At 36.7% G+C, this 24,843-nt stretch overlaps 1 protein-coding gene across 13 annotated transcripts in view; it reads right to left on the reverse strand.

Annotated features, from left to right (window-relative positions):
* Positions 1-183: 183 nt before the first annotated feature.
* SORCS2 (sortilin related VPS10 domain containing receptor 2) overlaps positions 184-24,843 on the reverse strand; it is a 544,650-nt gene continuing 519,990 nt past the window's right edge. For 3 of the 13 annotated variants that reach the window (XM_066996530.1, XM_048081253.2, XM_048081306.2), the window contains 9 exons: positions 24,690-24,823; positions 23,196-23,319; positions 21,155-21,267; positions 19,409-19,534; positions 14,479-14,578; positions 12,857-12,959; positions 4,838-4,995; positions 2,545-2,624; positions 184-2,213 (listed from right to left, as the gene is read on the reverse strand). In XM_066996530.1, the coding sequence (XP_066852631.1) occupies positions 2,190-2,213; positions 2,545-2,624; positions 4,838-4,995; positions 12,857-12,959; positions 14,479-14,578; positions 19,409-19,534; positions 21,155-21,267; positions 23,196-23,319; positions 24,690-24,823 (962 nt within the window). In that variant the 3' untranslated portion in view covers positions 184-2,189. Of the gene's footprint in view, positions 2,214-2,544; positions 2,625-3,429; positions 4,768-4,837; positions 4,996-12,856; positions 12,960-14,478; positions 14,579-19,408; positions 19,535-21,154; positions 21,268-23,195; positions 23,320-24,689; positions 24,824-24,843 lie in introns of those variants that run through there. The other 10 variants (XM_066996538.1, XM_066996537.1, XM_066996533.1 and 7 more) reach the window with 10 other exon arrangements.

Raw genomic sequence — 24,843 nt, forward strand, 5'->3', positions numbered from 1 at the left:
GGTGCAACAACCGTGAGAGTTTCCGATGCAGAGCACTTTTTGTATTTGCACTTCTCTTCAAGAAATGCAGACTCAGACAAATGTAACACCTTGGATTTAAGCATGGTCCTTCCTGCGTACACATCAGCTAGAGCACTGCTCCTCTCTGGATCAATTTGCACAGCACTCTACCACTACTTAGGCTTCTTTTTTTTTTTTTTTTTTTTTTTTGAAAGATTTTGGAAATTATTTTCCTGAGCAGTTTGCAAGCACTTTCAGAATCTTTAACTTTTCCACCCAGGTCCTTACATTACGTTTCTAAACTAGAATTTCTTGTGCTTTACACATACATCCTGTAGGGTTTGTGAGAGCCTACAGTACTGCACTGAATTACTACATCCCAGTCTGTTGCATTTGACAACCATATGCTTTAGGCCATCAACAGATACATGGAAGAATGACTCCAATGCACAGGGTAATTTAAAGACAGGTCTCTTCTGTCTTGCCAGCGCTCACTATTTACTGTTTGTTTATTCAGAAAGATGCAGATAGCTATCTGTATCCTCCTTAAGCAAGGTGGTGTGGGAGCTTGCCAGTAGCATTGGTATGACATTCACTGAGTAAAGAGCTATTTATTCTCTATTGAAGGCAAAAAGTGAAGAGATTATATAGGTTTCTGAGAGGAGCGTCCTAATTCCAGGCAGCCGTGACACAAAGGATGCCAGATGTTTGAACTCATCACACCACAGTCCATTTCCTACACAGCTCCATCAACCGCGGGGAAACCAGCAGCGAGGTGCGGATTCACCGCACTGCCTCTGCCTGGGGGTGCAGAGGTTGGGATTTGGAAACTCTGAGCTGATCACAAATCTGGAGCGGGGAACCTCCAGGCTGACCCCCGAGACCTTCTGCAGGATGCTCCTTCAGAAGCCCCACTGCCCAACCTGCAGGCGTAGGGACCAGTGCTGTGCTAGGGACCGAGTGACACCCTGTGGTGAGAGAAAGGAAATACGAACTCAAACCACAACCGGTGCTCCCCAGGGCCCTACAGACTGCCAGAGCAACCCAAGCAGAGTTCAGGTCAGGGTTTGCCCACCCCTGCCTCCAACGGCCCAAAGGCAGGGGAAGCCCCAAGGGTGACACGGGTGGGAAGGGGACTGTGGTGTTCCACCTGGAGGAGAGCTCTGACCTTCCTGGCATCTCTGCCCTAATGGAAATTTTTTAAAAAATAACCATACAAAGAAAGCAACCTAAAGAGGTATTTACACTCTCTGGAAATTTAAAAAGAAACAGGCCATCAGCACCGTTTTTTTTTTTTTTTTTTTACATGATAACTGATCTGGCAGCTGCCATCGTCCTAGAGGTGCTCGCTCAGAAGACAATAGGAGAGCAAATGAAATGACTGTCTGCAAGTGAAGGCACCTGGTCTGGGAAAAGCTTCACGCTGGTGTTTCTCTTTCACATGGGGTGGGATCGGGGGATATACCTATGCTGATGGTTTGTCAGGACTTGCTACACTTAAAGGAGAATTATCCTATAATTACGAGATATCCTAATTAACACTTTACTTCCTGTAATCCACAGAAGGGCGTAAGCATAAATTCATTAGATTGTCTCACACATTTTTAAGTTAAGAGCTTGTATGGCCTAGGAGTACATAGGACTCCTTGCTCAGTCCTCTCCCAGTACAGAACCACTGCTGAGTTATGGCCTTCTGACACAATGTCATCGTGAAAACCATCTATTCTTGTCTAGTCACTTGTTTAGAAATCACCTTTTCAGGCTGAAGAGTCCCAGCTTCCCACTGAATACCTCAGTTAAAAACATAGTTAAAAAGTTACAGACAATCGTCCTAAAAATAAACATAGAGAACTAGAGCATATACAGGAAAAGAAAAAAGGAAGGTGGCATTGAATGTGCCTAGGGCTACAAATTTGCTACCATAGTTTGAATTTGAATTGTAACGAGTTCCCAGGCCATAGAGTGAACACAAGACGTATTATCCTTCTCCCCTGGTAACTGATGATGGACGCCTTTTTTCCACGGGACTGTTAGGGAACCTTCTCTCCACCAGCATTTACAGCCATATTCGCAATTTTGTGACATCACCAGGGAAAAATAAAACGATACAGAGAAGAGTCTTTCGGTTTTTGTGTTCAGCTGTAAATATCAGCTAACCAGGTAACTGTGCATCTCTCTGGAGTTGATGCTCAAAACCACGCCTGAGTGATTGCCTATGAAAATACAGAAACAAGAGGCCAGCATTAGTGTATTTCAGGTACTTCACAAGAAATCCCCCTTTTATTGCAGGGACAAGTCAATCACATAAAGAGAGTGGCTTTATCAAGCAGGTGAAGGCTGGTGCAACAGCTCCGTGTACCTACAGGATACTTTCACTTAAAGCTTTTGCTCATGGTGGTGAGTTTGTGGCGAATTCCTAGGGTTTCTATCCCAGTGACAGCATAAGGTGGTTCTCTTTGCAGCTTAAAAAGGTGTAGTTGTCTCGAGGGGTGCAGGTGAGGTGGGAGAATGGCACCTGAGGCGTCCATTCAACATGCCACTGACCTGGGACTGGACACTGACCGGCATCAGCAATAGGGGAACTCTGTAGCTGTTCAAGTTGCCACTTCTCCCAGAAGGAGTCACTGCAAGGTAATGGTGTTGAGGAGTCCCAAGGTGGGGGTTGCGATAAAGTAGGCAACATAAAATATATAGAAAACAAAAAAAGTGGATGGGTGAGTCTGGAAATACTGTACTGTGGAAATTCAAAAGTTATGAGAAGAGAGAGAACAAACAGAACCCTAGGCCTGCAAAACCCTGCTGTGCATGGGGCGGGGGCTGTTACAGACCTCTCACAACAGGGAGAGAGAAAGCTCACCAGAATTAGAGGGGATCTCCATAGCATAGGAACCTTCTGCAAACAGTGTTGTAAAATGGAATTTAATATAGAGCAGGGATTTTAACACGTTTCATACTCTAGCCAGATAAAATAGAAGAGTATCATTAACAGGAATATTTTCTTGGCAGTAGTGAGTGATACCGGAGCTAGTGGAAAGCATTGCAAGTAACAAAACAGCACAGTGAGCTGAAGTATTGTTTTACATCTTAAATAAAGTCTTGTGTCTAAAAACTGTACAGTAGCTGATGAATATAGATGATTATGATCCACAGAAGTGAACTCTTTACGCTCTGCTTGAAATGCTTCTGGTGTTGACAACCTGGCAGAAGCACAAATCATCTCGAGATCTGCCTTTGCTTACTGTCTTACATTTCACATCAAAACATCACAATCTTGCACCCTTTAACCATAACAATACTCTGCCCAGATACAAGATTTCATTTTTTTTTTCTCTGTGTAATGAGTGCAGGATCAGGCTTATGTAGCCAGCTATGAGCAAGTAGAGATTATTTCTGAATGTGTCACAAATTAGGGTAGCATTTCTTTATTACAGCATCACCAGCTGCATTATATAAATAGACCAAGAGGGATTTTCTACCATTAAAAGTAATATTTTTGCACATTACTAGAGGTGTTTGAATGATCCACATTAATAGGCATGTCTACATGGACTTTTGTTAGCAATCAGCTTTCTCCTCTAAAGAGCCTGGAGATAAGCTGATCAAACAATTTTAACACAAAACTTGTTTTTCCAGGCTTGTTTTTGGAATTAATTCCAACAGTCAGAGGTGAGATCAAGGCCTTCTTGCAAAATCTGAATAAAACACAGTGATATGCATATACAAAGTTTGTCAAACAAAATATAGAAATACACGAAGTTACACAAAGCAAAGCTGGAGGATGGAAGCTCCCCTTGTGCTTAAAGCTAACAACTTCAAGAACATAGAAGCAGCACATGGTTCAGCAAATGCAAATGAAGACATCTGCAACAGAAGGTAAAGATGAAACCAGGGACAAAGAAATCTCTCCTCTGCCAAAATTCTGTCCTACCTCAGGTTGCCTCTGTCACAACTAAAATAGATCCCTTTCTGTGGGTACATGAAGACATTACAGTTGCCTGTTACAGCATGAAGGGACTACCACAAATTCCAAAAGCTTTGGAATATCTGATTTATTTTCACAAAATTTGTATGAATGAAATCGGAGAGCTTTTCCCATTGTCCTACACCTTTCAGACTTTGACTTCAGTGAACTCTGAACACAATGGTAAATTTCACAGGAACTTTATGGCTCAGTACTCTATGCTACATTAAAAATAACCACTGGGGGCCAGGGTATACACTTCTACCTGACACTGAAATCATTACTCAGAGAGTTTCACAGGAAGTTTCCCTTACAGGTTCCTTATGACCACCCCATGAATACTAGCAAATTAATAGCTAAAATAGGGAAGACTCATAATATTTTTTACACAGGAATAAATTTAATGTTTCTAATAATGAAAACTTTAAATGCCACTGGAATATAATGACCAGTACAGCAATGGATATAGTTACAATTCATCTGAAATCTTGGAAATATTGACTGTAAAAATCCTTCTGGTCTTCTTGATTTTCCACTAATTCAGGGGATTCTTGAGTTAATTCAGATATTACCAATTATATCCTGTTCTACCAAATATAATTTCTCTAATTATAAAAATTGTCTGTCTCCTGACATTAAACTCTATTGTCTCTGTACCTGTGTTCTACATAGCATGCCATTCATACATTAGCCTTCATTACAAGCAAGCAAAAATAAGATAATTGAGATAATCCTTTGTCAGTAGTGTACTATTTGCTTCATCCCAAGTCTGAGCAGAAAATGAAAAAAGAAAACAAAACAATAACCTAAAATGAAAATGAATATCAAGTAAAAATCAATTACTTACGAAAATTTATAGACTAAAAATGAAGTTACCTCTTGCGTTACCTAGTGTTTGAGAGTCCAGATCATCATCAATAAACTCCTCACCCTGGATGATGTTCTGGGTGTCCTCACTATGATTGACAGGGCTTGTCATCTCCTGTTCTTTTTCGTTGTGCATCTGGGCATAGACATTCCTGCCTGGCAGTTTCCTAAATTGGACAAGGAGAAAAAGTCTTGTGATGGAAGTCCTTTGTGCCACACACATGCTGGCACCAGAGCAGAGCTCTAGCAATGACACAGTACCAGAATCACATCATAGAACCAATCATATCCATCCCTAATTTTGTGTTCACAATCTCAGTCATAAAGTCATCAAGACTTTATTCTAAGAGTTTTATTTAACTCTCTTGAGCCTTAACTGCTCAAGAATTCTGCACTGATGATTTCTTGACTAAGTCTGATACACAATAAACTATATTAAAAAAATAAAATAAAATAAAAAATAAAACAAAACAAAATAAAATAAATAAAACCACACAAAAAGTGATTTTTGTGAAATAAAGCAATAAAAAGGCCCAACATAAATTCTTTTCTGGTACCAGACATCTTTGCAAACATTAAAGCTGGGTCACAATCAATTAAGCCCATCTCCCTGGTCAGGTGGGCTGACACTGAAGGTTGGTGGTAGCATTCAATGGCACTCTCATAATGTATTAGGGTTGAGGAGAGAAGCAGGAGAAATCCAGGAGACAGGGAATGGGAAGGGAGAAGAGAGCGATGCAGCAGGAGTCCAGGAGAAAGAGGTGTAGAGTAAGGAAGTAACCCAGCATTGGTAAGGGCAAGTAAGAAAGTAGTGCTTCTGTGCAGGGTTAGTTGGGTAGAGATAAGCAGGCAGCACTAAAGCACTACTGGGAAGTGCCGATTTAAACAAACTTTCCATGGAAAACAGCATTTAACTTATTCGTTCTGATATGAATCTAGAAAAACAAAAAGCATGTTATTAAACAGCTTTATCAGCTCTAACAGACAATTAGCACCATAGCTGAACTTGGGAAGCTTTAAAGTAAGTATGGTAAAGATTTCTTAACTAGATTTACTTAAATTAGACTTTGTAAAATCAAAGGGGATAAATCAGGGGTTTCTAACTTTTGCAGCAGAACTCATGGTTTAAACATTTCTAGAGAGTCATACCCTCTGTTGTAGCTGTGTTCATCTGAAATCGGCCTGGGCACACAACAGCATCCGTTCCTACTCACCAAGCAGACACTTCTGATTAGGGAGCTGCAGGTTATGAGCTCCTTGTCCCACATAGTAAGCAGCAGCTTGACAGCTTGATCAGCATGACAGCAGATCATGGCTGTTGAAGTCTGTGCTCAAAAGAAATGGTTGCAATGGGCAGACAACAAGAAAAAAGGGAAAATGGGGTTCAACTGCTGAGGTTAAGCTGGGGTTTCTGCTTTGCTCCTTTATCTACAGGGCAAAGACAGAAAAACTGACAGCAATTTTTAGGTATCCCTCTAAAAATGGCCAACTTCTGCTCCATATTCTGGCAGCAGTATGACAACTGGATAAATACATGAGTTGCTCTGCTTTCTTTTGGCTTTCAGAGATGACCTGTGTTTAAATGTTATGTTAGAAGAAAGGTTCTGTTCCACGTGGCACCAGTTTGAGGTAAAAGTTACTGCAGCATCCTATTTTGAACAGCAGCTTTCATTGCATCACAAATAATTACAGAAAAAAATATATTGTTAAACAATGAAACATGAATGAAAGGGATCTCCTCCCTATTGATGAACTGCATCCTATATATCTAAATATGTAGACACACATCTGTATAGCTATGTGTGTATGCACACATACACACATACATGTATATTTATAAATCAGGCATTTTATCCCATTATTTAAAAGCAGCACAGAGAAAGAAATATGTTTGGTTTTACTATTTTCTGTACCCCACTGAGCATGGAATAAATAAAGCACAGGCACTAACTAATCCCAAGGATGGGAAAAGGGTCTGGTAGCACAATGTTATGCTGGTATGACTGCTTTAGGACGTCCAAAGGCTCCTCCAACACTAACATACTTTGCCAAGCCCTGCATCATTGTCCTCCCATTAACTGGAGTAAAAAAGCCACATTAAAATGGAGAGGGACATTCCTTCCTCATTACAAAAACAAATGCATTAGGTAATTAATTGTGATTTTTTTCTCTAGGGCCAGTAACTTCAGACAGTTTATAATGTGTCTGCTAATGAAACTAGCCATGTGAAAACAATATCTGTCTCAATCAGACCTGCACCAAACCTGTCAAATTGCTTTCCTTTCAGTCCACCATCAAATGTCTATGGGAAACAAAACCCAAAAGAATGACTTTGCAGCACATCTACAGAATTAGCACATACCTTTCTACAGGAATTGGGAGACCTTCTCAAAGATGTATTTCTGACAGATTTGGAAGCATCAATAGCATTACCAAAATATTTTTGACATAATGACAATGTTATCCATCTCAAACCCATATGGCATTCCAGATCTTTACAGTGAGAGCTGCTAACCTACTTGTTGTCTGCCTGTGTTTTCACAGGCTGAAGGACCTGCCTGAAACCAGGTCAACAGGGTGCATCCTTTGGTATAAAACCTGAGGTTTCAACTGTTGTATTCAGTAAATCTTACTTAGATCACCATAATCCCAATACACACTATTAAACATGCCTGAATGAAGAAACCTCACAAGTTCACAAGTAACCATTAAACTTCTTGTTGTTAAGAGCACTCCTTTATGGGTTATGGATAAAAGGAGAAAAGACATAAGCTGATATTTCTCACTCAGACCTCATGAACCTGGTCCTGTTAAGCACAGATCCTTAAGGGAAGGTATAAAGTTGAGATACTCAGAGTAGTATCTTAGATTGTATCATGGAACATGGATGGGAGGAGGGGGAATATTACAAGTCTTGTGAAGGTCATCTGACCTTTTATACATTATAGAGATCTCTATGTGTTTTATATTGCTTCAATTTTACAAGAAAGAGATTTATCCGATCTCAAGAAAATGCCAGTCCAAGTCTTTTCAAGACGCATTTTTTAACATGTGCCAGATGTTCTGTTTACACGGGACAACCACACTGTGGAATGAAACAGGATGTGGATACTGAATCCTTGCAAAAATATAGGCCTAATTCTGGCAATTTTCCAGTTGCTCCACACTGCTGTAATATGTAGGAAGGAAGCTGCTATCCCTAATTATTCCGGAAAAAAAAAAAAAAAGTGCGTACCCTGATGTGTTTTGCTCTTCTTAAGGAAGCAATTTATGTTGAGTCCATTGTAAGTGTATGAAGTAGGCAGAGCTGAAATGCTTGGGTCTACATAAAAGACTACTGTGAAAACATGACAAGACATGAAATTTGACCCAAGAGATTTATATCAGCAATATGAAAATTGAAAGCATGTTTTATCAGAACAGAGAAAAAGATTGTGCAATGGTTTCTTTTGGGGGTTTACTCTTCAGCTGCAAAATGCCTGTGCTTTGCATCCATCACTGGAGACAATTACCTCTGCTGTACTGCACTCTATGGTTTACATTTTTAGTTCCTATTGTTTTCTCTGTAGCATTTTATTTCAACCATGAGGAGGAAGAAATATTCATGCCTGCTTTGAGAACCATAAAAACATGAACAGGAGACTTCATTCTGCACAGAACTATTAATGAGCATCCCAGCACATGGCTTTGACTGAGCTCTCCAGGTCCCAAACCTTTTAGAAGATATTCTAGGAAGCAACTTTTTTTCTACATTCACAAATTCTAATCAGTCCATACCAGGAACTGTTTGTACTTAAAAATGTTCAGCAGTATGAAACAGCAGGAGGGGGATGAGATATTGATTCTCACTCCTTTAAACTCTCTAGTTTATTTGGCTTTCAATTCCCGCCTTGTGGAGCCAATATTCATTGGCCTTTATACAGCTTCACTCATTTTCCAGAGGCTTGATTAAGATTCTGTTTAGTATAAAAAATAGGAGCATATTCACATGGCAAAGGATATGGAATAATGCATCATGCTCTTGGAACTTAAATAAAACTAACAACAACCATAATCCATTAAACAGAATATTTTATTGTGGTGTTGGTTTTATTATGTTTGGATTAATGTTCAGATGAATGGCTTCTTTGTGCTTTGAGATGCTCCTGATTTACTTCCCTCTTTCATTTTGGAAATCTTTTATACAAGCTATTACTTTGATTTCAGAGGAAGTTTTTATGAAATATTACAGATCATTAAATTAGTGCCTTTATATATATGTATATAACTAAGTGGCATGAATTGGGACTAAACTTGCTCTCATGGAACATAAAAGTAGTATAAGCAAGGTGGGGAAAAAAGATAGCTTTTCTTCAGAGACTGAAAATGAGATAGTAAGTCAATGAGGCAGAAAGATAACACAGTTCTGCTCCACATTGTGGAAATGGCCCAGGAGAGGGTTCATTTACCAAAAGTGGCACTTGACAGTCCCAAGAAAAAAAAGAATTATGCATGAAATGGTATAAATTTGATTGAAGTAGACTCACAGACATTTCTGAAAACACAGTATTCAGCTTTAGGATACAGGCAGTAGTTTGCATACAAATTAAAAGAGGAAGATTTTCATACTTTTTTAGAGAATCAATTTTTTTTTCCTGTTAACCAAGTAAGGCACTTAGGCAGAAAAAATTCTTATCTGCTCTGGTTTGGTTAATCTAATACCCTGTTGTTATACAGAAGTGAAAAAGTAAGAAAAGGATGATTTCACATCTTCTACTAGTAACATAATGATTATATGGCAGCTTTGATGTGGCTAAAATACAATTTTCCTTTCCTCCACTTTGCTTAGTGCAGACAGTGCTATTTGCTTTCTCTATAATGTTGCCCAGGACCCCTCACTGGGGAAGTTTGCTCTGAAAGGATGAAGAAATCTTTTCTGGGTTGTGACTTGAAACCCACACAGAAAAACAAACATTCTTTCAAAGGGAATGGAAAACGTTTACCTTTACTGAACCAAATTTAGTAAAGATGGGATGGTACAGAAAAAAAATATATATGCAGGTCTCAGATCTGTATTAAAAAAATGGGCCTGATTTCTCAAAAATATTTTCCATCTGCTTCATATTGTTCTGGTCTAAAGAAGCAGCTTTCTGGTCTAAAGAAGCAGCAGCAGTAGTCCATTTTTACCTGGATGGTTAAACAACTTAAGCGTGCTAGTGAGTATTGTAACACATTGTTTGCTTGAGGCATCAGATTGGTGATTTCCATACCCAGAACGTAAAAGCAAAGAAAAAGAAAATTATTCTTGGCTTGTCCAATATCCATGCTTGTTGTCTGCACTGTCTCGTGTCACAGCCACAGTGAGATTTAGCAGCCTGGGTATTACTTCTCTTTCCTTACTGCTATACTGAAAATTTCCCCTACCCAAAACATGTAAAACCATCTTTGTTCACTCATGGAATCAGACTAGAATTAGTTTTTATAAACCATCAACATTAATCATTTAAAACTTACTTCTCTTTTACCAGGTAAATCTTTCCAGATACCAAATTTAACATTAAGAACTATTTTTCGTGCTGGCAAAGAAAGAGAATAATCCAAGTCATGTTCTTCTTTGCCTGTGTCCCAATGCCAATTGCAAGTCCTGTAGACCCACGTATTGTAGTGACAAAACTAAGATTAATAAACATTTCTCTGAGGATAAATGGAATTTTAACGCTTTTCTGAAGGAAGTATCTGCCTATCAGCTTACACAAATGAAAGGAAATCACCACCACACCAAATCTCTTACTTGTCCTCCTGTATAATTTTCTGAATTATACAAAAATTATGGACAGTATTAACACTTCAACACCTTATACATGCCTATAATTTATAAGTGGAAATAATTCATATTTACATTTGCATGTGTTGTCTGAGGTACCATAGGGCTTAGAAAGTGTTATTCTGCTGAAATAATCTCACAAATTTGAACATTTTTTGTTGCATATGGCATTCTTTCAGCAAATTCTTAACACTGACAAGCCTTCATGCATTTCAGGTTGGTTTATAACTAACGAAGGACACCTCAGTTTCAAAACCTCAGTCCCTATGGGCCAGTTTGTAAACTTACACACTCACTGTTCTGACTTTAAAGGGACTGCACTTGTAAGAAAGTACTCCATGGGGATCCAGAAATTTATTGTAAGTCCACATAAACACAGGAAAGATTTCCTTTTTAAGGGATTTTTTTTTATGGGATTAGATATTTGGGTGGGAGAGGAGTTCACAGGAAGCACACAGGGAAAAAGTGATTCTTCAAACTGAGCACTGATTAGGCACTCAACATGCTTTGAAAACCAAACTGTATGAAAAAGATGCAACTAAAAAAAAAAAAAGGCATCTTGGAAAAGCTTAGCAGGAATGTTTAAAAATAATTCTGTCAAATATCTCAGAAAGAGATATGGTACAGACCCAAACTGAATATTACTGCATGGTCATTCATCAATGCCAACAGCAGTTTTCAGGCTACTGAGAAGCATCTGAATATATCTCACATTTCTGCTCACTTGCACTAAAATTAAACGCCCATAAAATTCAAATGCAAATGATTTTCACAAATTACGTATGGAAGTGTGCGAGACATTAAAGCTCACAATTTGCAAATGGTACTGTAGTTTCCTCCTTAATAAAAGCTCTATTTATAAAGCAATGGTTCATTGGGCATTTTAGATAGGACTTAAGGAATATAATTTTTTTCTTCCTTTCTTGAATATTTTATACTTCTTTTGCCACACAGTAATTGTGTCTGTTATTTAATTGCTCTCATTTAAGAGCTAATAAAAGATATAAATCATACTGCTTTCGAAACATATCGCAAGCAAGTTTTATGATTCCGTACTACAACCAACAAATCCTCCATGTATTGCTACTGAAATAATATAATTACATCACATCAACCATTTTTATGCCTTTTCTTGCTGCAGGCACCTAAAATAGGGAAATGGATTTTTATTCAGTTATAGACAGTCTGATACAGCATTATGTACTTTGTGCTTTAGAGCAATCAGTCACCATGGGCCCTAAGAAACTTATGTTCTGCAGGGAGAAAATGAAGAGATTCTTGACAAAGAAGGTTTCTCTATTGACTTAAAAACGCTCATCTAAACAAACTCTCACTTAAACGTTACCTATGCTTTTTGTCATCATAAACATGGTGCCATATCTACTTCTATAAACATGCTCATTTCAAATAAAAATCAACCCTGAATAATATGACAAATTGATAGAAATCCTGAGTAAAGATTTGATGATAATGAAGGTTTCTTTCAATATTATCAAACTCAACAGCTTCTAAATGCCCCAAAGTTATTAAAATGCTAAGAATATAGCCAGTGGTAACACAAACTCATGAAAAAGAACAAAATTCTTCTTTAAATTGCACAGCATCCAAGTAGTTATGATAGAAACCCATTGCAGACTAAAGATCTATCAGACTGCCGAAGACTAGCACAGTAACCATTGTCAATTTTGAGGATATGTCTCACATAAAGGCCACCTCTAGAATTATTTCTTCCTTTAACACATCCTAGTGTCAAATTAATGCTTATCTATTACCATCGTTTATTCTATGTGGCATTGTCCCAGCACTTAAAACATAATGTGTGCAAAGAGAAACTCCTCAGAGTTGTACATTTTGATATATATATATACATATTTTTTTTTAGCAAAGTGCATTGCAGATGCTTGTGATAACTAGGCTTCATTCATAACTGCTAAGAGTAATGAGATAGAAATTATGAGATAGGAATTAATTAGGAATAATATTTTAGTTCATCTTTCTTTCGTGATGATATTATTTAGACAAGGTGAACACTCTCCACAGTTCCCATATTGCTACTGTTTCCTTGATGTCAGTTCAGAATGAAGCTCAGAAAAATATGATTTTCAAAGCGGTGGACTTCTTGCAGTTTTTCAGTCTCCTTTTGGAACAATAAACTCTTTTTTTGCTGATCTGCGGGTAAGTCTAAATCTCAAAATGTATATGTTGTTGATTAAGGTTTTACTTGCCTTTTGAACTTGTAGAGGATGAAAGCCCCAACTGCAACTAGACAGATAACAAAGAGAACCACAATAGCCCAGTAGCCACTGCCTCCTCCAATCCTCTGAGAGTCTGAAATAAAAAACAGCACAACAGCTTAGCATGCCCTCTTTTAGATCAGTCATAGTCTTGGGGTTTCTCTTCTATTTAATTGGTAGGTCAAAAGATTTGTTCCTACTTGTGTAACCTCTCCAATCCATCTGTAGCCTCTTCAAAAAGGCAACAACACAAAATTAATTGGTGACTTTCCACTAAAGAACAAAGAACCAATTTGAAAAAAAAAATACCCTGAAGATTTAATTATTTGCACACTGAGTGGGGTTTATTTTTTTTGTTTTTTTGCTTGTTTTGTTTTCTGTGAATCTAAAGTTATCATAGGAAATATCACATACCCTAAGTAAATATCATGCAAAAGCAGGGCTGTATTAATTTCACAGATGGAGAAACTAAGGCTCTGAACAACAAAGAAGCTCATCAAGATCATATAGTGGTAAACACTGGAATGTATGTGGGATTCTTTCAACTCTAGCCTTTTAAGCTGGTAAATGGATGTTATTCCTTTAAGTGAATGTTTTCTAATGAGATCAGACATGGTACCACAGTGAAATTTATAGCATGATTCTACCTTAAAGAGACTAGATAACAAAAAACTTTATCTTCTACAGGGAACTGACAAATAAAGTATCATTTACATCAGTATTAGCATAAATTGATTGTGGTCAGCTAAGCTTTTGTTCCACAGCACATTCAAATAAGAGACAAGAGTATGTTACTAGAGATGATACACCAAATCTATGAGACATTCTAATATGTGGTTTAAGTCAAATTTGAACTTTCTGGTTAAAATATCATGTTAACACATCTCTGTTCAAAATATACACACACATATACATATACACACGCACACTCTTCACCAGGTCCTAACTACAAAGGTAATCTGGAGATGGAGGAAATGCATTCCAAAAAAAATGTTTCAATTTGTTTTAAACAGAGAATACGTAGATCATTTGTTTCAGTATAGGATTAGCAGTGCAACACTCTGTGGAGACCCTACAGCAAGCTTCAGATCTGTAGATCCATCTGTGTGACACCAAGCAGAGATAGAAAGCCATGTCACAGATGCATGGAGTTATATTAGGAGAGTTAATGGCTTCAGAAGATCTACTTTCTCAGTAGCTAGTGCAGTCAAAGTGCCTCTAGTTCAACAAGTGTTTTTTTGAAGCCTTCCTTCATGGCACTGTTTTGTACAGAATAGATATTAATGTCATGGCTACACAGAAAAGATCAAAAAAGAAAATTTGTGAGACAAATCATGATATATGACAAAACAGAATTATGTAAAAAACATGTATTTGGTGGTGATGGTTATTCACAACTATCGAGTAAAAAAATATATACGCATATACATATATAAACATACACATACAAACGTGTGTGTGTAGCTATACGTCCCAAGTAAATATATGTACTTGTGTATGTATATATATGTACACATACATATACTGTTACGAAAACTTTCTCCTTCACCTATCACAGCTCTAATAGGCATCCAGAGGCTGGTCTGTCAGAAGCTTTGTTGATATATATTTACCTGAATCGGAGTCCGCTAAGGTCACCAAGACCCAATATCCTCCCCTCAGAAAGAAACTGATGTTGTGTGCATTCAAGGCCTGCTTTATAGTTGCTATTCTCTGAAAACACAATAGAGAGAACGTCTGAGACATCTTTTACTCGGTTCTACTTTGAGAGACAATGCTCTGAATAGGACAACCCCTGGTTCATTGTAGTGAGAAACTCAGAAAGCACTTGTCATTGATGAGCTGAAATCTTAAAGAAATTCCATAGTTAAAAATCATGTAAAACTCCAGAAGCTGTAAATGCTGAAAATGTCAAATCCTTATAGCCAAATCTTTCTGCTTACCAAACCCTTTAGGTTTACCGAGTATGTGACAGACAACATGTTATATTTGCACGCACTGTTGGGTTTATCTCAGTCATAACTCAAACTATGCATAAGCCATATTATAAACTCTATCCATTTTCCTAACCCTATCAGAAGACAATCTGCAATGTCACTTTAGATTTCTTTACTATGAAAAGTAACTGTTATTTGATAATGAACTGCATGTTGTAATTTAACTCATCTCTTTCGCTACAATTGGATGGATTCCATTTGTATCTAATTTTTAACAATACTCTATAGAAATATATACATCCATCCATGTGGAAAAAATAAGGATTCCTTCTATTTTTCTCCAGTGGACAGAGCATACTAATATATGGTCACTTACATTTTTATGGAGCAGAACCATTAAATATACCATCATATCCTAACTCCAGATGAAAAACTGGCTGAATTTTCCCTTCTACTTCCTTCTGTCTTCAACACAGGCAATTTTCTAAAAGATCAAAGCCAGTTTTATACTCTATGCCTTATAATTTAAGATACGATTTCCCACAGTATGCCAAATTAGAAGTATGCTTTATATCCACAAAACCTTCACAAGAAGCTCCTTTTATGATATTATCAATTACGGTGCTCATCTTTGACAAGCCTTTGCAGCATAACACACAGAAATCCCTGCAGTCTTCCTCGTATTATGGAGAGACTTCACAAAAGTTCAGATTCAAATATTCTTGCTCTTACTGAGGAATATCTAACTTCCAAAGTCATTCCATTGACTTTATTAGATTTTTTTTTTTTTTTTGGTGAAGGAATAACTCGACCTAAGGATGATGTGAGCATGGCCACAGTTATTTCACAGGAAAATTACTCCAGATAGCTTTTAAGTATTTATCTTTTTACCCAGTGTCTGAAAAGAGAATGAATATGAAAACTATATTGATTAGCAGCCTTTAAAGTGACGCTGACACCACTGAAATAGTCAGTTCAGGCTCAATCACTCATTCATGGGATAAAAGGTGAGAGGGAGCACTGCTTTAGGCTAATCTAACTTTCATCCAGTAAATGCAGTTACTGAGCCCTGTAATTTACCTTTGGAAACATCATATTTTCCTGGCAGGTATTTGAGGAATCCAACATTTGCTCTGTTTTTTTTGCTCAAGCAACTAAAACTTGTTCATTATTTCTCACCCCACCCCTAGGTTTCCACCTAGGTCTATGTAAACTACACTTCCACAAGTCAAAGATATGAACTCCACGTGAATCCAACCAAAGGTTCTGGCATATGTATTTCACTGTTAGACTGATGTTTGTTTCAGCCCTGATGGTTTTTGTTTGTTTGATTGATTCCCTGCAGTAGGTTTTGAGCACAATGATTCTACTTCAACTTTAAAAAAAAAACTAACCCAGTGTTTAGAGCTCCTAAGGTTCTTATAATGGCATTTTAATTTATCTTCTTTTCCTACATCCTTTCCAATTATAAAATTTGAAAACAATGGATCCTATATAAGAATGCAGAAATAGCTTTACTATTCAAACTCACTCATTTGGTTACACACCTGGGGATCTGACTCACCCGTTTTATAAAAAAAACTCAGTGGGAATTTTCATACAGTAGTTTGTCTAGATACAATCCTAAATTTTCCTCAGAGCCACTGCTTCCCAGGCTTTAGTTTAAATGCACTTTAATTGACTCAACTAGATTTATACCACCATTAGACATGTAATAGATGTGCATAAATTAAACAACCAAATCTTTCTCTAAAGTCAATGATATAAATGAAGCACTTCTGAAATTGCTGTGTTCTTAAAACCAGGCAAAAATCACCCTCACACCCTCACCTGTTACTTTTACATGCATAAATTTGAAAGAGAGCTTTTGCCTAAATGGAACCAAATGACAGAATTATCCAAGGGGCTCCTACTACTGCCCTGCCAACTTATTTACAATCTTTATATCACCAGCTATTTTTACCAGTACTGACATCTAATCTAGATTGCTAATAAACTTAATAAATAACATCACATCACAACATGCCTTGTAAAATGCCATCACAAGCTCCACCAAATACTTGCTCTCTGCCTGACCTAGAAGTTATTGCCTTTAACTATCCTTCTGAAATTACATAATATCCCAACTCTAAAAGGGTGTTTACCAAGAAGAAATAGTTTCTCTTTAAGGGAAGAAACTTCATAACTATGTCTAAAATAAGGATTTCAGGGGTACTCCCATCAAACATGCAGGAAACATTCTGAGTTGATGAATTCTGACAGGAACGCCACAGGACTGAGTTTGAAAACTGTCAGTAGCAGCATGACAGAGCACATCTTTTCAGTAAAACATGAGAAAAGGATTATGATGAAGACCCTCAAAATTCTCTTAGTTCATATTTAAGCATGTAACACCAAGACTCTTTAACTGTTGATTTAAATAGTTAACGCTTCTAAGTTTACATAGGGTATATATTTTCAGAATTTTTCATGATTCACCACAGATAAAATACATATTCCCCCAAAATGATGACATTCAATTCTAAATCAACAAATTTATATACACATATCCACAGCTAAAGTAGTGTCCCTATGCACCTAGCACTAGAAGATTGACTCTAAAGCTTTGTACTCTATAAAACAACCAAACAGTTAAGATGCAATACTAGTGTAGCTGATTTTTTACCACTGGATAGCATAGGCCACTGTAATTGCTCCTGTCTTTCTTTGTTCCTACTCCAACCAAATGCAGGTTGAACCATATTTGGTATTCCCATACAGGTAATTCCCAGGCACCATTTGCATGACCCAGTCTAACCTAAGTATCAGAAATGTACCATTCTTCTCCAGAAATTTTACGATTTCTTTCACCTTTTCACTCTAGTTTCAGAAAACCTTTGCAAGGTCTTTCTGGAAGAATACTTATTACAGGAAGTGTGTTCTCCTAAACTAGTGTAATTTCTTCATAGCCCACCTAAACAGAAGTTTTCACAAATAATTTGCAACATATGATTGTTCTTCTTTATGCTATAGAGTAACTCACAGGGCATTTCACATAGAACACAAAAAAAAAAAACAGAGACAGCATTGATTATAATAATATTCTTCAAGGTGCCTTGAAGAACAGTGCTAATATAACAGTAGAGATTTAAAGGGAACTAATATACATAACATTTTGCACTGATGTAAAATGTTTGCAGAACCCAAGAATCAATCACCATAGTTCATTTAAATTATTAAAGGGATCCATTCTATATACACTTGGAATAAAGAGAAAGAATTTCCTTTAGAAGCTGCACCTTGCCTCCTAAAGTAGAAAGATACAAATAATTTTGAAGAGGTAATGCTCACCTGGCCAAAAGCCATAGTTCATGGATAGCTCATTACTAAGGAAACAACCTATTATAATTAACTGTTTCCTGCAATATAATCAGGATTTTAGACTCCCAGGAAATCCCACTATGATTACAGAGTGAGAACAGTAAGAATTTGGGGTTACCACAGGGTGAATATTTTGTTTATTCACACAGCTCTCTGTGTATTTCACACCATTCTCTGTGCAAAACACCTGTTCAAGTACTTGGACAACATCAGCTTACCCCTTTGGACCTTCCAAAGTGTACCCCATCAGTACCATAAACACTCTACTGGTATCGTGTTAATATGATGAGCTTTGTCTTATCTACTTCTCCAGCCCTTTGAATACTGTGACCTTGCCTCAAAGAGTAGTAAAATGCCCTTCAAAATTAACAATACTTCACGCTGTGATTCTTCATAGCTGCCAGGACTTGAACTGCAAGATACTGGCACGGAGTTGGGATCTGTTCCTTTTCTATCACAGCAAAAGGACAAGTATCATAAATAGTAATTTAGAAAAAAAGACCAAATAGTATTCTGATTTTCTACTGGCATATAGTTTTTATTATGGAAGGGATATGGTTTAGAAAGAGGGAGGGTGGAACTAATTTCTGATTTTCATTTGTTTCTTGGCAATTGAAAAGGATATTTGCTCATAAAGACAGAAACTACCTGCTTGATGCTCTTCAGGTCAACTATTACAGGTCTACTGTTAAGGTTCTTTTTCTATTGGGCCTGAAATCTAATTTGCTTTTGAAGAAGTGAAAAAAAAGTTTGTCCCTCTTTAGAAACATCAGTGTTCTGAACACACTCTTTGCTCTATCTGATCTTCACGGACTGACATGCTATCGCCATTGTTTCTGTTTAAAAAACAGATCAATATTATTTATTCTTCAGAAATACAGAAATATCACTAGATTATGCTGTGGAGAAGAACATGGGCTACTGTGAAAATGCTGTATGTCTGAAAAAGCATTAAGAGGGAAGAATGGTTATTGTGGGTTGTCATTTAGGTGAATAATAATAATTTCTTCTCCTCCCTCTTCTCATGTGGTAGAATTTGTTCCTTAATATAGGAAGGTGGTCTAAACACTGCCATACACAGCAGTCATACTTGTTGCCAGCTTTTACATGTCTCTTGTCAGGTGGGAATGAGATCTTTACATAGTCAGGGAGAAACTTAATTCCACATAAAGACGATGAAAGTACAGCCAGTGATTTAAAAATACGATGAAAATTAGCCTAACCAGACATACATTGCTCTGGTTACCTTATCACTAGTTACACTTCTCTTCCTTTTAGGCTGGTTTGCTGGTAGCAGCACGTGCAAGTCAGCAGTTGTGGGCAGACCAGGTTTCACAACTGTCATAAGTGTTTCTTCGGGTATATTGGTTTCCTGGGAAGACAAAGGTATATGGCAAATTATAGAACAGGGTGCTTTGTATTTTATATAAAATACACAAGCAATTCCTCATGGGTCTTTCATTCTTTAGTCTTCAGATCCCTAGCATTTAGAGTGGACTCCACCAGAAGCTAAAACATGAACAAAGCCAAACATTAATTAACTGAAATGTGAGCTGCTCTTTGAAGATTAGAAGAACTAAGCATTGTTATCATATTGAAAAAGATTTAGTGGCATCATGGAAAGAAGCAAAATGAAGTGGTATGCAGTTTTAGCAAAACTCTGCAATGGCTTTGAATTTTTAGAGTAACTAAAAATAATTCCTAAGCAATTTAGGATCTTTTGTCAGCTGTTCAGACACCTAGTAGACTTAGAATAGGAATTATAGCCAACGTCAGCTTAGGGAGGCTACTTTTCCTTCTGTGTTTAAGGTACAGGGAAAAATCTCTCAGGGTGAGATTAAAAGCACCTAGGCTCAGTTCCTGAGATTGGTATGAATACGTGCACCCCACACTGAAAGTCAAATCCATCCCTTTTTAAAGTAGTTTGTGCAAATTTTGTTTTCTGACTCAAATTCCTCCATGTGTTATGTAACACAGTCACAAAATTCTAAATGACAACACTCAGGGCATTTCCCATTGCCTTTCTCGGAACAGATACTGAAATTGCATTAGATTGTCCATATTCTTTTGCAAATGATTTAATAACTAAAATGCAAGGGCAATTTTATAAAGTGGTAAAACATTTGTTAGACTGAAACTGGTTATTGAAAGTGTGTAAATGGGAATTTAATTTGACATTTGATGTGAAGTTAAAAAAAAAAATAAGGCAGGAAATTGTATAAAGTCAAAATTCCAAAATTTGATGTGCACTACTGCAAATCAAGGAAAAGTCCAGCAATTTCAAACACAACCACTTTAAAAAACATCATCAACCTGCAACTCAGTGATACCATCTTCACAAAATGTCTGTATGTGCATGCTCTGCTATGGGCAGTGTGTATAGCTGAAGAGTATAGCTCTAAACCTCACAGATTTTATGGAGTCATCTTCGTTTAACTCACAGAACTGTTGCATGGCTTTTTACTTGATTTAATCTACAGGATTCAACTGCTCCCAGTCCACATTTCTTTTGCAAATATGGTCTAAAAAATACCCACAGCTGTAACAACTGTTTGCCTGTTTATTCTATCTAATTTTTGACTACACATCTGACACTGTAAAGTCTCTCTGCTTTTTTTCTACACAAAGACTATATCTTTATATTACACAGTATCCTTTGCTTTATGCTACATATATCACATTTAAACTACTCTTGCTGTTTTGGAGTCAGCAGTATTTGCCATGATGTCTATTCCTAATCCCAGAGGGCAATATTTAGCATTAATTGCCAATTAGGCTGTGTTAGAACTAAACTTTTGTATGTTACAATATCATCATCTACAGCTTGCCCATAAAAATGACATTAGGCTCAAACTTGTTTGGAATGTGGCTCATGAGGTTCATTTTGTTATTTTGCTCTGCGTCCTTTTTTTTCTAAATGAGAAGGCATTAACTTAACCTTCAAGGTTTACGTCTGGAGAGGGAACATTTTACGAGCAATCTGAAAGAGCACCTTTGCAAGAAGTCGTGTTACTACCCGCCCTATGTCTTCCCTCCACTCTGGTATGTCGGGGTTGTACATGTCCAGGTGCTTAGTGAACTTCAGAGGAAGAACATGAAAATGATCTAGAAAGACAAAAAGAAATGTTTTTGAACCATTAAAAAAAACGATTTCAAAAACAGTTTTGTATATATTTTCATATTTATTAATTCATATATATATACATATTTATACATCTATATGTATATGTGTATGTATATATATATATGAAAAAGAATGTCTATTTTCTGTGCAGTGCTGCAGTATGTAGGAACCCCATTGTTATCTGTTGTTCAAAGAAGAAAAGAAAAAAAGTGACAAACCCTTCCCCAAGGAGCCTACAGTCTACAGCAGCATGGAGCAAAAGTACACTCCTGTCAGGCACTCAATTTCTTTCTGTATTTTCGTCAACATCATCAAATTTGTGCCTAAAGATAAAAAAAAGCAGTAAGAAAAAAATAAACCAAGCAGATTTACATTCATTTTCTGGGGTCATAACATTCCCAATAAATTTTTTTAAAGACAATACACCACACAAACATGGTTGGTTTCTTTTATTTTTAATGGGAATGTGCCAATGGATTCTATTGTCACTGAATCATAAACATATGTTTTTTTTGCCTATTACATGTTCCTATTTGTCATGCAAAACGAATACCTTGCGTATTCCATAAACTAGCTACAAAAATAAGAACAGAAATGATATGCCAAAGGCTAACTATTGCCCTCTCTGAAAAAAAGAAAAATAAAATACTCCCACAACATTTATCTGGATATTTTTCAAAATATCTGAAATACTAGAAATGGGCTATTTCTCAGTAAAGAGTCTCTAAACTCTACTCTTTCTCCTTACGGGCTCCTTGGAAGAACACCTGGGGAAGTTAATGCAAAGCAGAGAAAGAGATCCTTTGAAATGCAGGCATGACTCAAACGTGCCCTCTCAAACAGTTTGGACAGAATTGTATTGTGTTTTATTATAATTGTGTTTTTCTTTTCCAAGGCTTTCTTTGTTTCCATCATGACCAGTACTTTCCTGCTCTTTGGATCAGAATTTGACAACATGAACAGCAGAAGCAATGTTAGAAAGCCAAAGACATTGATTTCATCTCACTAAGAGGGCATATACTTTCCAAAAAAGTGGATGCACTTTTAACTTGTAGCAGAAATATTAAATCCATTTATCTTAGGAAAAGAGAGGGTTTATAAAAGCTCTGTTTAGCATGAGTGTGGTTTTCATCATTACTTTAAAAAGTATACTGAAAGCAAAACAATCTTCTTTCACTGTTCAGACAAGAGATACGTCTCATTTTGTGTATTTCATGATATCTGAAAGCTTTTAGGCCTGTATTAAAGAGAATTTTTTTTTTGCATATCACAATTCTCACATGTGACAGCACAAATTCAAATGTAAATAATTTGTCAGCACTACATTTTTCACAGTATATTATGCCTTGTCACCGTATTATAAGACACAGAAAACACACCAGGCCACAATGTGAAACATGAATTGAAGTTCAGCTTCTTCTATCGAAGAGTTCAATATTTACAACAAAGCAACACTTGATTAAATATTTCAGATAAACATCAAAGGAATGGTGGTATATTGTCATAGAAAGCAAATATTTCATATTATTTATTAATACTGAGAGCATATACATAACTTTTTTTTCCCAGAGATATTTAGACTGTTGTATTTATAAATTCTAACAAACTCTTTAGTCATAGGCCAAAATACTATTTAAATGTTATTGCCACATATAGCAATTGGGAACCACAGCAACTTTTACAATAAGCAAAGGAAAGAAAAGGTTTCAAATGAAACCCTTCTATACAATCACACTATTCAACTTCATGAAGTTACCAAGTGACACTTTAACCCTCTAACTTTAGGAATTAAATGTGGCATTACATATAATTGTACAACAGGTTCAGTTCTGCCAGGACTGGTTTAAAAGTTATATAAAAACATGCACATGTGAAAATAAATAAATAAATAACAAGAGTAAAGTCTTACCAAAAACATGGACAACTTTTGAATCCTGAAGCATGGAGTTCCCACAGGAAGCTTGCACTGTCACTCTGATGTCACCTGTCACAGCAAACTTCGTTACCAGAAAATTGTCCAATGTAAGAAGTGGCTTTAAAAACAAAGAAAAGTTGAAAATAGAATTTCAACAACAACCACAATAATAGCATCTGAATAGAGAGTCACTAAAAATATAAGCAGAGAAGGTTTCATACCAATTACTTTTTAGAATGCTGATCAACATTTTATCAAATTACTTGATTATAATTTTCAAAGACTGTTTATTTGCCCAGATGGATCTTTTATAAACAGAATAACCGCCAGATTGGGCAAATATTTCTGTTAGAATAATTGGTAGAATATTAGGTTTTCATACAGATCCCACTGAAGTAAATAGATTTTGAGTCAGGCTCACAAATCTTTACAAGATCACATTCAGCAAGTCATTTGCCTCAAAAAATGTGGGGTATAGCCAAGGTCAGATGGATTACTTCAGTCAACTGAGAGCATGACCTATGGAAGTGCGCCAGTCTATTGTAACTTCCAAGATGGAGCTGTTAATCTGCTCACTGACCACATCTGTATGAATTACAAAACCCTCCGCAGGACTAAATCTATCTGCAGTGCCTGTTCTGGCAATGGTAAACCCAGTAACAATGAACAGATACAGACAAGGATTATGTTAGACCACACATTTGCAAGACAAAAGTTTACTGCACTTATCTGAAATCATTCCTGTGTCATACTTTGTCTCCCTCGTAAAGAAAATATTTTATGTATCTGTTATTGAAAGAATTGCCTTAAAAAAAAATAACCCAGCTAGACAAGTATTCCCAATGGCAATACTTGGTTATTTATTGCTCTAGGCTATGTGTATCTAGACTTTGTACTCCCAAATAAATAGCACTATATTTTTTAAGTGCTCTGACTGTTTTGATACCATTTTTTGATATCCTCGCTATTTTTGATATCACCGTTTAGTTTAGACTCCCTGTTTTAGGCTCCCAGAAAGTACTTAGGTATAAAATGAATATATACATATATATATTTCTGTGCAGTATTTAGATTTTCAGAACTTCACACAATCAACATGGAAGTTCATAAATCCAAGTTTTATCATTCACCAGTGCTGTGATCCCAAATGCACCTCTTTCCACAAGTTGTTGTTCTCCCCTGCCCCCATCAAGTAATTAAACACAATTTTTCCTGCAAAATGAATATGGTTTGGAAATTTAAACCAGTTTTAGAAGAGAAATTTCCATTTCCACATAAGTAGGAATAAAGGGAAATGAACACCTTAAAAGCATGTGGTAAAGCAAGGGATGTTAGTTACTCCTTGCACAGGATATAGGTGTCTATTTGGAATGAAAGATGGTCCAAAAGAAGTCATGTAACATGGTAGTATTTCCATTAAAATAAAGTGTCACTCAATCTTTACTGAAAAGAGATTGAAAATAATCTCAGCCAAAACAATTCATGTACCTGAAGATTGTTTCCTATCCACCAGTAGAAGACTGTCAAATTAGGATTCTTGGGCAATATGATGGCTGTCAGATTCACCTCCTGGTTTCTGCCAATGACTGGAACCACTTCTAAATTTAAAGCCTGCAGTGGAGCTGAACAAAGTTCCCAAAAC

The sequence above is a fragment of the Anser cygnoides genome, chromosome 4 (assembly GCF_040182565.1).
Source record: "Anser cygnoides isolate HZ-2024a breed goose chromosome 4, Taihu_goose_T2T_genome, whole genome shotgun sequence".
Classification (NCBI taxonomy): Eukaryota; Metazoa; Chordata; class Aves; order Anseriformes; family Anatidae; genus Anser; species Anser cygnoides.